This window comes from Xiphophorus maculatus, chromosome 23 (assembly GCF_002775205.1).
Source record: "Xiphophorus maculatus strain JP 163 A chromosome 23, X_maculatus-5.0-male, whole genome shotgun sequence".
NCBI lineage: Eukaryota > Metazoa > Chordata > Actinopteri > Cyprinodontiformes > Poeciliidae > Xiphophorus > Xiphophorus maculatus.
Window position 1 is genome coordinate 27,519,954 of NC_036465.1, and position 13,042 is coordinate 27,532,995.

At 41.9% G+C, this 13,042-nt stretch overlaps 1 protein-coding gene across 1 annotated transcript in view; it reads left to right on the plus strand.

Annotated features, from left to right (window-relative positions):
- Positions 1-128: 128 nt before the first annotated feature.
- Positions 129-13,042, plus strand: part of polr1a (RNA polymerase I subunit A) — a 50,292-nt gene continuing 37,378 nt past the window's right edge. The window contains exons 1-18 of the mRNA XM_023328544.1: positions 129-330; positions 600-708; positions 839-934; positions 2,961-3,110; positions 3,358-3,468; positions 3,574-3,659; positions 3,760-3,845; positions 5,214-5,294; positions 7,995-8,109; positions 8,186-8,339; positions 8,426-8,587; positions 8,863-8,985; positions 9,095-9,322; positions 9,402-9,509; positions 10,156-10,302; positions 10,433-10,624; positions 11,703-11,852; positions 11,955-12,138. Of these exons, the coding sequence (XP_023184312.1) occupies positions 254-330; positions 600-708; positions 839-934; positions 2,961-3,110; positions 3,358-3,468; positions 3,574-3,659; positions 3,760-3,845; positions 5,214-5,294; positions 7,995-8,109; positions 8,186-8,339; positions 8,426-8,587; positions 8,863-8,985; positions 9,095-9,322; positions 9,402-9,509; positions 10,156-10,302; positions 10,433-10,624; positions 11,703-11,852; positions 11,955-12,138 (2,359 nt within the window). The 5' untranslated portion in view covers positions 129-253. The remainder of the gene's footprint in view (positions 331-599; positions 709-838; positions 935-2,960; positions 3,111-3,357; positions 3,469-3,573; positions 3,660-3,759; positions 3,846-5,213; positions 5,295-7,994; positions 8,110-8,185; positions 8,340-8,425; positions 8,588-8,862; positions 8,986-9,094; positions 9,323-9,401; positions 9,510-10,155; positions 10,303-10,432; positions 10,625-11,702; positions 11,853-11,954; positions 12,139-13,042) is intronic.

A 13,042-nucleotide genomic window follows, 5' to 3' on the forward strand; every position in this document is an offset into this window, starting at 1 on the left:
AATGCCAAAGAATATCTGATTTAAATCTGCCTTAACAACCATTTCGTAGGTAACATTGAAATATAAAGTGAAAGTAAAGAGTAATTTCGTGTAAACGTCTTGTAATGTATGTGCGCGTGCTCCCCTCCAGTCTCAGCTGTGGTTTCGCGGTCCCACGTGCGTTAACAGGAGGAAAGTGAGACTCGTGGGCTTCAAGCTCAGCGCCATGAATTTACAACTATAAGCAACGCAAAGTTTCAGCTAGCATCCAAAAATGTTGTTTTCCAAAGAAGTGCCATGGCGGCGGCTGGAGGGCATGTCGTTTGGCTTGTACTCAACCGAAGAAATAAGGTGAGGCAGGTTTAGCATGTTAACTTCTGGCGAGTCACAGTTCAAAACAACGTAGAAGCTCGTGGCTTCAAGCTCCCTGAAAGTCTGTCACATCGGAGCTGCTGCGGGGAGACGCATTACTTGTAGCAGCTGAGTATGCTTGTCAAATAATAAGTCCAAAAAAACTTCACACCTGTTTTACTTTCTGATCCAAAAAGCTCAGAACCAGTGACAAACTAATTAAAAAGTAACTGAGGATAAGTTGCAACATTTTTCCATCTCTTTTTCAGGAAGTTGAGCGTGAAAACCATCACCAACTCCAAGCTTCTGGACTCTGTTGGAAATGTGGCCCAGAACAGTTTGTATGACTTGGCGCTGGGGCCTGCAGACATCAAAGAGGTGCTTTACTGAAACATTATATATGCTCAGTGTTTGGACATTATAGCTGAATCTTTTGAATGAATCAAATTTCTCATTTTGCATTTAAATGAATAATGTTACTTTGCTTAATATTGTTGGGTTTTCCCAGGTCTGTTCCACCTGCTGTCAGGATTTCAACAACTGTCCAGGACACTTTGGACACATAGAGCTGCCTCTACCAGTCTACAACCCACTGTTCTTTGATGTGAGCATCATTCAATACACAAACATATGTCAATCAATCAAATTTTATTTGTATAGCACATTTCAGCAGCAAGGCATTTCAAAGTGATTTACATCATTACAAACACAGAAACACAATGCAAGATAGAATCAACAATCAAAAAACAGCATTAAGTCAAGTTCCATCATTAAATTTGTAATTGATTACGTTTCAAATACAATTTTAAACAGGTGGGTTTTTAGTCGAGATTTAAAGGAAGTCAGTGTTTCAGCTGTTTTACAGTTTTCTGGAAGTTTGTTCCAGATTTGTGGTGCATAGATGCTGAAAGCTGCTTCTCCTCGTTTGGTTCTGGTTCTGGGGATGCAGAGCAGAACCAGAACCGGAAGACCTGAGAGGTCTGGAAGGTTGATACAACAACAGCAGATCTTTAATGTATTGTGGTGCTAAGCCGTTCAGTGATTTATAAACTAACAACAGTATTTTAAAGTCTATTCTTTGAGCTACAGGGAGCCAGTGGAGGGACTTTAAAACTGGTGTTATGTGCTCTATCTTCCTGGTTTTAGTGAGAACGCGAGCAGCAGCATTCTGGATCAGCTGCAGCTGTTTGATTGATTTGTTGGACAGACCTGTGAAGACGCTGTTGCAATAATCAATACGACTGAAGATGAACGCATGGATGAGTTTCTCTAGATCTGGCTGAGACATTAGTCCTTTAATCCTGGAAATGTTCTTCAGGTGATAGAAGGCCGACTTTGTAGCTGTCTTTATGTGGTTCTGTAGGTTCAGGTCAGAGTCCATCACTACTCCCAGGTTTCGGGCTGATCGCTGGTTTTCAGTTGTAATAACTGAAGCTGTGCATTGACTCTAGATCTATAACTCTAGATCGTTCCTCTTTAGGTCCAAAAATAATAACTTCAGTTTTGTTTCTGTTCAGCTGGAGAAAGTTTTGGCACATCCACACATTTATCTGTTCTAAGCATCTGTTCAGTGATTGGATGGGGTCAAAGGTCACCTGGTGACATTGTAATGTAGAGCTGTGTGTCATCTGCATAGTTAAAGCAAACTGTGACTTTAAAAATAACTCACAGGCAAAGTTATCAGTAAGAACGAGAGAGAGCAGGATAAGTTGTTCCTCCTTCAGCTGCCACAGCAGAAAAAAACAGATTAACCGTTTTAACAAATATAAGAATATTCAGTTGAAGGATATGAAAATTGAGTTCAGCTGCTTATTTCATGTATTTATTTATTTCACATCATGCTGTTTTTACAAATTTTCTTTCAATATTTTGAAAAAAAAAAAAAAACATAGTGTTGAAAATATGTATTTTTTTCCTCTTTCCTACAATGAGCAATTGACAATTATTCATAATACTGCCGAAAAGAGTCTTACCATTTATGCAAAATACAGTTTTAACATTTTAAAAACATTGACATATTATTATTATTATTATTATTATTAATTGAGGGAACATTTTCAGCGTTCTTTAGGATTTTTATATTGGTGATTACTGTTGTTCTCTAAAGTACACACAGCTATTAAAGTCTAAGAGTTTTGTAACACACAAAGATAATATTTATGAATAATTTAGAAATGTTTCCCCAAGAAATGTGACATTTCTTATGTGCCATTCAGGTGAAAATAAAAATAAAAAATTAAGCAGAATTAGTAATAATAATAAAAAAGAAAACTGCAGTAACCTGACTTCATTATAGATAGATAGAAAAAAGTTGAACAAGATAAAGGAGCGTAACTTTGTTTTTTCACGTTTAGCCTTCTTGTTATTTCCTGCAACTCTCACTCTCTCCATTAGCCTGAAGAAACTATAGCTTCCTTTTAAACATTGTCTTCCAGGTTTTGTGCTGTCATGTCACTGACAGAAGGAATAGCTAATAGATAATAGTTTTCTACACTTAGAGCTTCTACACTAAAGAGTGTTGCTCTCAGCGCATCCCATCAGCTTCCGATATGCTTCTAGCTTTAAATAGTCCAATTTTTAATTCATTAATTTCATTTTGTGTCTGTCTCTGACGTGTTGTTCCCCTTCAGAAACTCTACCTGTTGATCCGCGGCACGTGCCTGTCGTGTCACATGTTGACGTGTCCCCGCGCCACCATCCACCTGCTGGTGAACCAGCTCCGGTTACTGGAGCATGGAGCCATGGAGGAGGTCCATCTTGTGGAGAGAGTTCTTAATCAGGTGGGTTAAAGGAACATCAATCCGATCAAATCTGAAGCTGCTGTGAAGCATCAACATCAGAATTTCCACCGATTCAAATTTGAATCTGTTGACGAATTGATACCGATAAGTTCATTTTTAAAGATGAATTGGGACCTTACTTGTACTTTTAGTGTGTAGTTAACTAGTAACCATAGGAAACCGTGGAGATTTGCGATCAGACAAAAAAAATTAAAAATCAATTTGATTATTGTTCTGTTTATGTTAGCACCTTGAAGAGAACCCCAAAGCCACAGGAGACGAGATCGAGCAGGTGCTGAGGGAGTTCACCAGCATGGTCGTTGGAGCGAACGCCGAGGCCTCACAGAACTCCAAACCCGTGAGTTTACACTGCCACATAATCACAAACCCAACCGGACAGTTGGTTTCACTGACGACATCTTCCTGCGTCACGCACCGACTCCGCTTTGCTTCTGTTTGTTAGATTAAACATCTGGTTGAGAAGAAGAGCAGCCTGATAAACGACTTCTGGAGGGTCCAGTTGAACACGAGGAAGTGTCCGTACTGCAGGTAGGCCGACAGAGACCCAGCCTGAACGTGAAGCATGACGTTCTGAACGGTGACGCAAAGTTCACCTCGTGCTATATGTTTGTGTTTTATCCGGGGGAAGAGGTGGCAGGACAACGGTGCGTCGCGAACACAACAGCAAGCTGATTGTCACCATGCCAACCGGAGGACAAACTGCTGAAAACACAGGTGGGGGAGTTTGGCAGTGCATAATGTTTGGATTTGCAGGGTGTTTTGTGAAGTTCAGGGGCTTGTAGTTAAAGGGGGGAAGATTTCAGTACAACCTAAACGAAGCTGTGGAACAGTCCTGCTGAAATCACTCCTGTTAATCTAATTAGTAAGTAATTCATTATTCATGGTAGCTTTCATTTATAGCTTTTTGTTTCCAAATAAAAATAATCCAAATTCATACAAACTGACTAAAACCATGAACAAGATGATATTTTTCTCAACTTAAAAAAGAAAAAAGGTTTAGCCTTTGCTTTTGATTCAAACCAGGGTTATAATAGTATTGTTGACTTTTTGTCTAATTGAGTTTTTATTAGTTATTATTAGTAAATGTTTAGTTTTAATTTAGTTTATACTGGTTATAGTGGTAGTTTTAGTTTTTACATACTAGTTTGGTTTATTTTTAGGTGCAGAATTCAAAAAGGTAAAAGTATTGTATTGTGATTATTTATACATCGATTTGGTAATGAGTACTCAACAGATTATACAATTTTCAAAAAAACATTTTTAATAATTATTGAACGACCAGCTGACTCTGGTGTTTTCTCCCAACTTTTTGCTGTCGCCACTGTCGTGAGCATAAGCACCACTAGTTGGAGTATGGAGCGCTATAATGTGCGGACAGCTGATGTAAACCGCTTGTGTGGGGGAATAAAAATAATTCAAAAGGCTAATAAATAGATTCATAAACACGAAAACTATGGCTATTATGTCTCTAATTTCTGTATGTTTTACTTAGTTTTATAACAAATATTTTTGAAGTTAGTAAATTTTTCCCCCCATTAATTACCGTTTTTATTTAACAAAATTGGTTTCTCAATTTCTGTTTTTTGTTATTTTGTTAGTTTTCGTTAACTTCAGCTTCAGTTATTACAGCGAGAAACCAGCATCAGACCTGAGGCTTCAGAGTCACATAAAGATAGTTACAAAATCAGCCTTCTGTCACCTGAAGAACATTCCCAACGTTCCTACGTTTTAATGTCCCAGCAAGATCTAGAGAAACTTAAAATGAACTAAAAGTTTTTACTAAAAGAATGTTTAATCAACAAAAGGCGGAAACCGATTAAACTCTTCAGCATAACTGATTTCAGGCTTAGTTTGCCGTGGTCCAGAAGTAGCTGAGACATTTCAGTGGAGTAAGAAGTAGTAAAGTGTTCAATAAAGCAAAACAAAGAAATATGCAGTTAGAACAAAGAATTCATACAAGAGGAAGGTGTCTGTCGCTTATTGTGAAGATATCTTTTCCAGATTTCCGCTCTTATTTTGCGTGGGATGTGTTGGATGAGAATATTTCTCTCTGCTTACATGTCCTTTTTGTCGGTATTGCAGAAGATCTTCTGACTGGAAAGAGAGTGTTCCTCACTGCCAGCACCGCCAGGGAGCACATCAGTAAAGTCTGGGAGAAAGAAGGTAAAATCCAAACCCTGAGAGCTGAAATTAGACAATATATGAGCATAAAGAACATTATTTAATGCATAGAGATGAGTCGGAGAAATCTGAAGGTCCTGGTTTGGTGGAACTAAATTGTGATGCCAAAACTAATCTTGTATAGATGTTTTCCTTTTTTTTTCTCTTTCTACCTGCTAGACATATTTTAACTAAACCACTTGATCCGTCAGACTTTGCAGGGAAGTGATTCCTGTTTCCTTTGTCTAAGTCGGCGCTTTTCTCTGGAGGAGAATCAGTGCTCCATCCAGCTGCAGCCTCTGGCCGAGTTCACGGAAAACCTTTCAGCTGGATTCACTGGAGGACATTTGCCTGTGTCTGGAACATCCTGGAACATTCTTCCAGGATGTTCCTTCTCGCTTCCTCCTGTGGGTTAGCTTACCAGCTGCCGGAGTTGAATTAGGTCCAACAGATCACACCCGTTAACGGTCGTTCTCCTCTTTTTCACAACGTGCTCTTAAAGTTTGCCCAGTTTAGGTTTTTGCGTCTTGAGTTAGAAATCGCAAAGGAGATATTTTTATCTTTTATTTGTTTGCTAAGCCACCGGTAGTTACAGCTTGTTGGTTTAGTTTTAACACCACGATTAATTACACCCATCAGGGGACTATAGAGTGATGCACAGAAAGAATGTCCACCATGTGAGTGTCTTTGTCTGCTCACTTAATTATGGCTTGGGATGAGGGGGATTATACAGCATTTAGCAGTAGCAGAGAACAGATGCAAACATCAAATCAAAGAGATGTGTAATAAAATCTATTTGCAAGACGGAGAGCTGAACCACAAACTCTAGCCCAATCCGTTGGCATAGGATCTGTCCCGGCAGAGTGAGGGGGCCCCTGTCCCCGGGGAGCCGAGGTCTGTTGGCCTGAAGGCCTGGATGCTGGAAGAGTCCAGATTCAACGCAGCAGCTGTTGGATCTTGGGGAAATTTCCTCATGCGCGTACAGGTGCTCTGCTGAAGTCCATCAGCTTGTGGGTCTCTTCCACGTAAACTGAGTAAAACATATAAACGCCCCGTGTCAAATATTGTTGCCATGGGGAGTTAGCAACTGTAAATGAGCATTTTATTGTACAAAGGTAATATTTCTCTTGATTTGTTATAATATTAAATCCAACCTGTTGTCAGGGAGTATTACTCAGTGAGTTGTTTTTTTTACTCAGTGCATGGGTGGGGCATGTCCACTGGGTGATCAGACAAAATGAGCAACAGCTGGACAATCCTTGGACTGGGGACAATAAAAGGCCGCCCCAAAATATCAAATTTTATCACAAGTCATAATGCCTCAGATGTCTGAAGTTATGCTGGAGCGTGCCATTGGGATGTTGGATGCAGGGATGTCCACCAGAGCAGTAACTGCATGAGTCTAGGTCCATTGTCGGACCATTGGTCGGTTAAGAGTTGGTTTCCAACAGACTGGCACGACTCCAAATCGACCTCACCCTCGTGTGACCACTTCAGCATAAGATCGCCACATCCGGCTCGTCCATCTGTGGGATTGGCTAAGACCAGCGGCACACAGCTGATGAGTCTATTGGTCTGCACAACAGCATCGCACCTCAGACTGTCCGTAACCACCTACCAGAAGCCAACTGGTCAAAATCAAATTCCTCAAACTGACCCCTATTATGTTCAAAGGACTGTCAAACTGCTTCAAATGGCCATAGCACGATGTTATGAATGCTGATATGAAGATCAGTGATTACTGACAATATACTTTGAGTTTCTCTATATATTGTTCAACCCAAATGTTCATGAAACTCTTAAATTTGACATGAGGTGTCTATATTTTTGTTCAGTGTAGATCCATGGCTTTGTTGATCAGAGCAGACCTTACGGAAGGAAAAATCCACTCCTCTCCTTTTGCAGCAGACTTTTAAGCACCCCGAGAACGCTCAAAGGTCACTCTCATGTCGCAGGCTGCCCTTTCCCATTGACTGCCTGCTTGAACAGATGATCTCAGATCCACCTTCGCTTCGCACCATCATGTCATGTCTGTGTTCTTGTCCTGGGCCTGCTCAAGGGTCACAGGCCTTTACCCTGCAGACTTTCCTTCCCTCCAGCAGTTTCAGTTCCTCTTTTGGGCCGCCCACCTGTTTGCTGATTCACTACATGTCAGCAACCAGTATGAAACTCTGATCAACTTTTACTGAGGTTACAGGTCAAACACATGAGACATGATTATTACTGATCATCCTTTTCCTAACCTTTCACCTAGTATCTGCCTCCAACACACAACATCAGTGATCTTTGATTGCAGTTACACATTTGCATTCCAAGTGCATTGTCAAAAATCACATCTATAACCTCTTTTAGCTTCTCCAACTCAGCATCAAAACAACATTAATCCAAGTATTTTGCACTGGTTCTTATTCGATTACTCAAAATATTTAGACTTCATTCTTTAAAACTCTCTGCAGGCTGAAAACTCCCTTCCAGCCTGCAGGAAGCCTGCTGTTCCTTTTCCATGGCTTGACAGCACTCTCTCTCTGCCTATGATTATGACTTTGATTTCTTATGATTAAATACACAAAGAATTAGAGTTACTGTTAGGTCTAGATGTTACTTTATATGATTAATTTTACAGGTAATTTTATGTATTGTTACTGCTAAACAAAATGTCCAGCGCGGGGAAATCTTGAGTCATCGCGACGCCTTTGATTCCAGGTTTCTTCCTGAAGTTCCTGTTTCCTGGTCTGGAGGAGAGCTCAGGGTCTGAGGGACAGAAGGGTTTCTACCCGGACCTGTTCTTCCTGGAGCTGCTGGTGGTTCCACCCTGCAGGTACGCTGGCAGCACAACGCGCCGGCACGAAGGCTGACTGCAGCCGTACACGCACCTGACCCGCCCTCTGTTCCAGATATCGCCCCATCAATCGCCTAGGCGACCAGATGTTCACCAACGGCCAGACGGTCAACATGCAGGCTGTGATGAAGGACTGCGGCATCATCAGGAAACTTCTGGCTCTCATTGCAGGAGAGAAGCAAACTGAGGAGGAGGAGGAGGAGGAAGTGGTGAGGGAACATCGCGCCTTCCTTTTGGGAATACTTTATCTCAGCTCTTTATTTATCCTACCGTTTGTCTCCCCTCGCACCCCCAGACGTTGGAGCCAGAGGATCAGACGTTCCTGTCGGGAATCAGCGGAGCGACGTTACCGGATAAGCTCTTTAACACGTGGATCCGCCTGCAGAGCCACGTCAACATCGTCTTCGACAGTGACATGGACAAACTGATAACGGATAAATACCCCGGGATCAGACAGGTGTGACAGACTGGGATACAGTCATGGCATGTAGGGGGAAAAATGGGACATGAACTAGGACATGTTTAAAATACGGCTGCAGCTAGGGATCATTTTTAGGGAGTGATTTTTTTCTGACAATCGGGTAAAAAAATTGCAACATTCTGCAGATTTTTCATTTAACTACTGAAGCTGCTTTCTATACAGTATTAGAAAAAAACATTAAAGGACGCAAATAAAAAAAGTCAATTCTCTTTTTAAGATAAAACCAAAGACTTTTCTGTTCCGTCCGGCAGATCCTGGAGAAGAAGGATGGATTGTTCCGGAAGCACATGATGGGGAAGCGGGTGGACTACGCTGCCCGGTCCGTCATTTGTCCCGACATGTACATCGGAACCAACGAGATCGGGATCCCCATGGTAACTAAATCTAGGTGGAGAGTAGCAACAGAGTTGTCAACCAGTTGATTGTTGACGTGTTGACGGTGTGTGTGTGTGTGTGTGTGTGTGTGTGTGTGTGTGTGTTGAGGTGTTTGCCACCAAGCTGACCTACCCTCAGCCCGTCACACCCTGGAACGTGAAGGAGCTCCGGCAGGCCGTCCTCAACGGGCCCAATGTCCACCCCGGCGCCTCCATGGTGATTAACGAGGACGGCAGGAAGACCATCCTGTCGCCCAGCAGCGCCGCGCAGAGAGAGGCGGTCGCCAAGCAACTGCTGACGCCCTGTCCCGGTCCACAAAAGATGCCCATGAAGATTGTAAGTCTGACTGGAAGCGGACCCACTGAGAGCTGTGGCTGGGTTGTCACTCCGTCATGCTGTGTTGTCGTTGCCTCAGGTGAATCGACACATAAAGAACGGAGACGTTCTGCTGCTCAACAGACAGCCCACCCTGCACAGACCCTCCATACAAGCCCACTGCGCTCGCATCTTACCCGGAGAGAAGGTAACACCTCTTCTCTCCTTCTGCTCTCATTGCTCTATGAAGGATCCATGAAGGAAAAGGTTCCTACACATTATTCCTTATCCTTCTTTATAAATGTGGAGTCCTTGCTTCCTTCATATTGCCCGACTTCCTTTCTGTTTCCTTTCTTCCTGTTGTCTTCCTTCCTACCTTCCCTTTTCCTTCCTTCTTCCTATTGTCTTCTTTTCTTTCCTCCTTCTTTCCCTCTTTCGCATTGCCTTCCTTCTTTATTTTTTCATTCCAACCTTCTTTTTTGCTTCCTTCTTTCCTTTCTTCCTTCCCTCATTTTTACTTTCCTTCACTCACATTGCCTTTCTTCCTGTCTTATTTTTTCTTCCTACCTTCCTTTCTTTCTCTCTTGCTCCTTTCCTTCCTTCCTATTGACTTTCTTCATTTTTACTTTCCCTCCCTTTGCCTTTCTTCCTTCCATCTTTCTTTCCTTCCTTCCTTCCTTGACTTCCTATTGTCTTCCTTAATCGTTTCTCGTTCTAGTCAGATCCCACCTGCTGTGTAAATATCCATCAATAAATTCAGTAAATTTCAGAACTCCATCGTAGTGAAACCTGGTTACCGTAGTAACCCTGTAGATCACATGACCAGTCACCTCTCTCTGTCCTCTGCTCCTCAGGTCCTGCGGCTTCACTACGCCAACTGCAAGGCGTACAACGCCGACTTTGACGGCGACGAGATGAACGCCCACTTCCCTCAGACCGAACTGGGCCGAGCCGAGGCCTACACGCTGGTCAGCACCAACCAGCAGTACCTCGTCCCCAAGGTGGACCCCCACAGAACCCCTTCAGCACACACACATTTAGCCCCGCCCACTTTTCCACTCTCAGACCCTGAACTCCTTGAATCAGAGGGATGTGAATGAGTTGTTGGTTTCCTTCCCTGTTTGTGGTCAGGATGGTAAACCTTTAGCGGGCCTCATCCAGGACCACATGGTGTCAGGAACCAAGATGACCATCAGAGGCTGCTTCCTCACCAAGGACCAGTACACCGAGCTGGTGTACCGAGGGCTGACCGACAAGACGGGCCGGGTCAGGCTGCTGGCCCCCGCCGTCCTCAAACCTCAGCAGCTGTGGACCGGAAAGCAGGTGACCGCTGCACACGACTCCTTCTGTAACCACAGAGGGAAAAATATAAAGAATATTCACACACATTTAACTTGGCTTTCACATTTCCACAAACTGGACTGGGATTTAATATGAGGGCTCATCAAAAAGTCGCCATTTTCCTAGCAATCTCACTTTAAGCTATAAATGCTTAAATTAAGTCATTTTAATCTAACTTATAACATCCTTTTTCTCATTTTGGAGGATAATTTATTTTAATAGGGATGAAAATAGAACAGATGTTCTTACTTCTATTAAACTATGAAGTGAGCAATTATTGAAGGGGCAGTGTTATGTGTTTTCCAAGTACATTGTGCCATTTTATAGTTTCAAAATTGTTTATATATCAAATATGACTTAAAAGAAATTTGACCTCCCATTTTAGCACTTTAAATTTGGGGCTCTGTCTCTTTAAGAAGTTCCTGCTCTTTCTGAAACTCTGACTCCAGGAGGTCAAGACAACATTGCTCCTTTATTAACCCTTCAACAACTTCTTTTTTTTAACCAGCGTTTCACTAAATAGCTCATATTATGAACTTAGTAGATACACAGTGCTCCTAGATGTTTGCTAATTGTTTCTGGCTAGTCTGAAGGAGTTTTTTTTTTTTTTTTGTTGCTTTAAGTACAGAAAAGTCCAAAACGTTAACTTTTTACTACCCAGAGATTCTGACACAGAACATAAAATATTTGTGACAACTGATTACCTCAAATACTTTGAAACAAAACCTGGAAAACTATGACGTATTTTGCATTTACTACAGAATCACACTGCAAAACAGGAATTTCTGCTTCAGTTATTTTAACCTCGATACATTTCTAGGATTTATTTACTCATTAACAATAAACCTCATTTGAGGCTATTTGATTTGTTTGAAGGTATTGAAGGTGTGGTGAATATTTGTATTCTGCTCCTTTAAATCAGTTATGTTTTAACTGAGGAAGAGTTCAGAAATCAGTATTTGGTGGAATAACCAGGAGGTTTTCAGTGCAGTGAGCTCTTCATTTTTTTTCCCAGACCTGTATTTGCTACCTCATCCATCCTCCTCTTCCTCCTCCACAGGTCGTCTCCACTTTATTGCTGAACATCCTCCCAGACAAAGCCGTCCCGCTTAACCTCACCGGCAAAGCCAAAATCCCCGGCAAGGCTTGGATCCAGCTCCCGCCTCGATCTTCTCCGGGGTACAACCCGGAGAGCATGTGTGAATCACAGGTAGGAACACGCACACACACACACCCCCCCACACACACTAGAGGAGACATTCCGGAGCTTATCGGCGGGTTGAACTGGCTTCTTCACTGTGTCGTCCTGCAGGTGGTGATCCGTCAGGGCGAGCTGCTGGTCGGCGTTCTGGACAAAGCGCACTACGGCTCGTCGGCCTACGGGTTGGTCCACTGCTGCTACGAGCTGTACGGAGGGGAGACCAGCGGGAAACTGCTCAGCTGTCTGGCTCGACTCTTCACCGCCTACCTGCAGCTCTACAGGGGCTTCACTCTGGGTATGATCCAGCCTTTCAACAGCTCTGGGTTTCTATCGGTTTTTATTAGTTAAACATTGTTTAGTTTCAGTTTAGTCTTTATTAATCAATCGATCAAGTTTATTTGTAGAGCACATTTCAGCATCAATTTGGTTCACAATGCTTTCCATCATAAAAACACAAAAATACAACGTCATAAAAAACATCATACAGTCACCAATTGAGAAACCAGTAACTAGAATTACATTTTGTCGAAAAATATAAATACACATCAAATATGTTAAACCAGTAATTATGGTTCCAAAGCAACTCTAAACAGGTGGGTTTTTACTCCTAGTCTAGATTTAAAGGAACTCTGTGTTTAGGTTGTTTTGTGGTTTTCTGGACATTTTGTTTCAGATTTGTGGTGTGAAAGAAACAAACAAACAAAAAAGAAAGCTTTTGGATATCAGTATATACATGTGTATTATTTATGCAAAAATAAAACACACTTACACACGAAGAAAACACAAATAGAATCATTTGTACAACAGCTCTGGTAGGAGAACCTCTTGCATATCCAACACATTTCCCCCAAAAGCTAATAAAAATACTTTTTGTGATGATGTATACACTGATTGGGTAACGAATCCACATCAGAGCATACCATTTTCAAAACATTTATTAAATCAACTGACTTTGGCGTTTTCGTCCAACTTTTGCTGTCACCATTTTGTGGACTAGTCCGAGTGCAGTAATTTGCCGACAGCTGAATTAAACAGCTTTTTTTCTGTGGGGGAAAAAAATTAATTTTACATGAGTTCAGAAAGCTAATAAATAGATTAATAAACATAAGAATAATGGATATTATATCTGTCTTTCAGTATGTTTTAGTTTTATAAACGCACAATATAGTTCCTGTTAGCTGTTGTTTTTCCCCATTCAA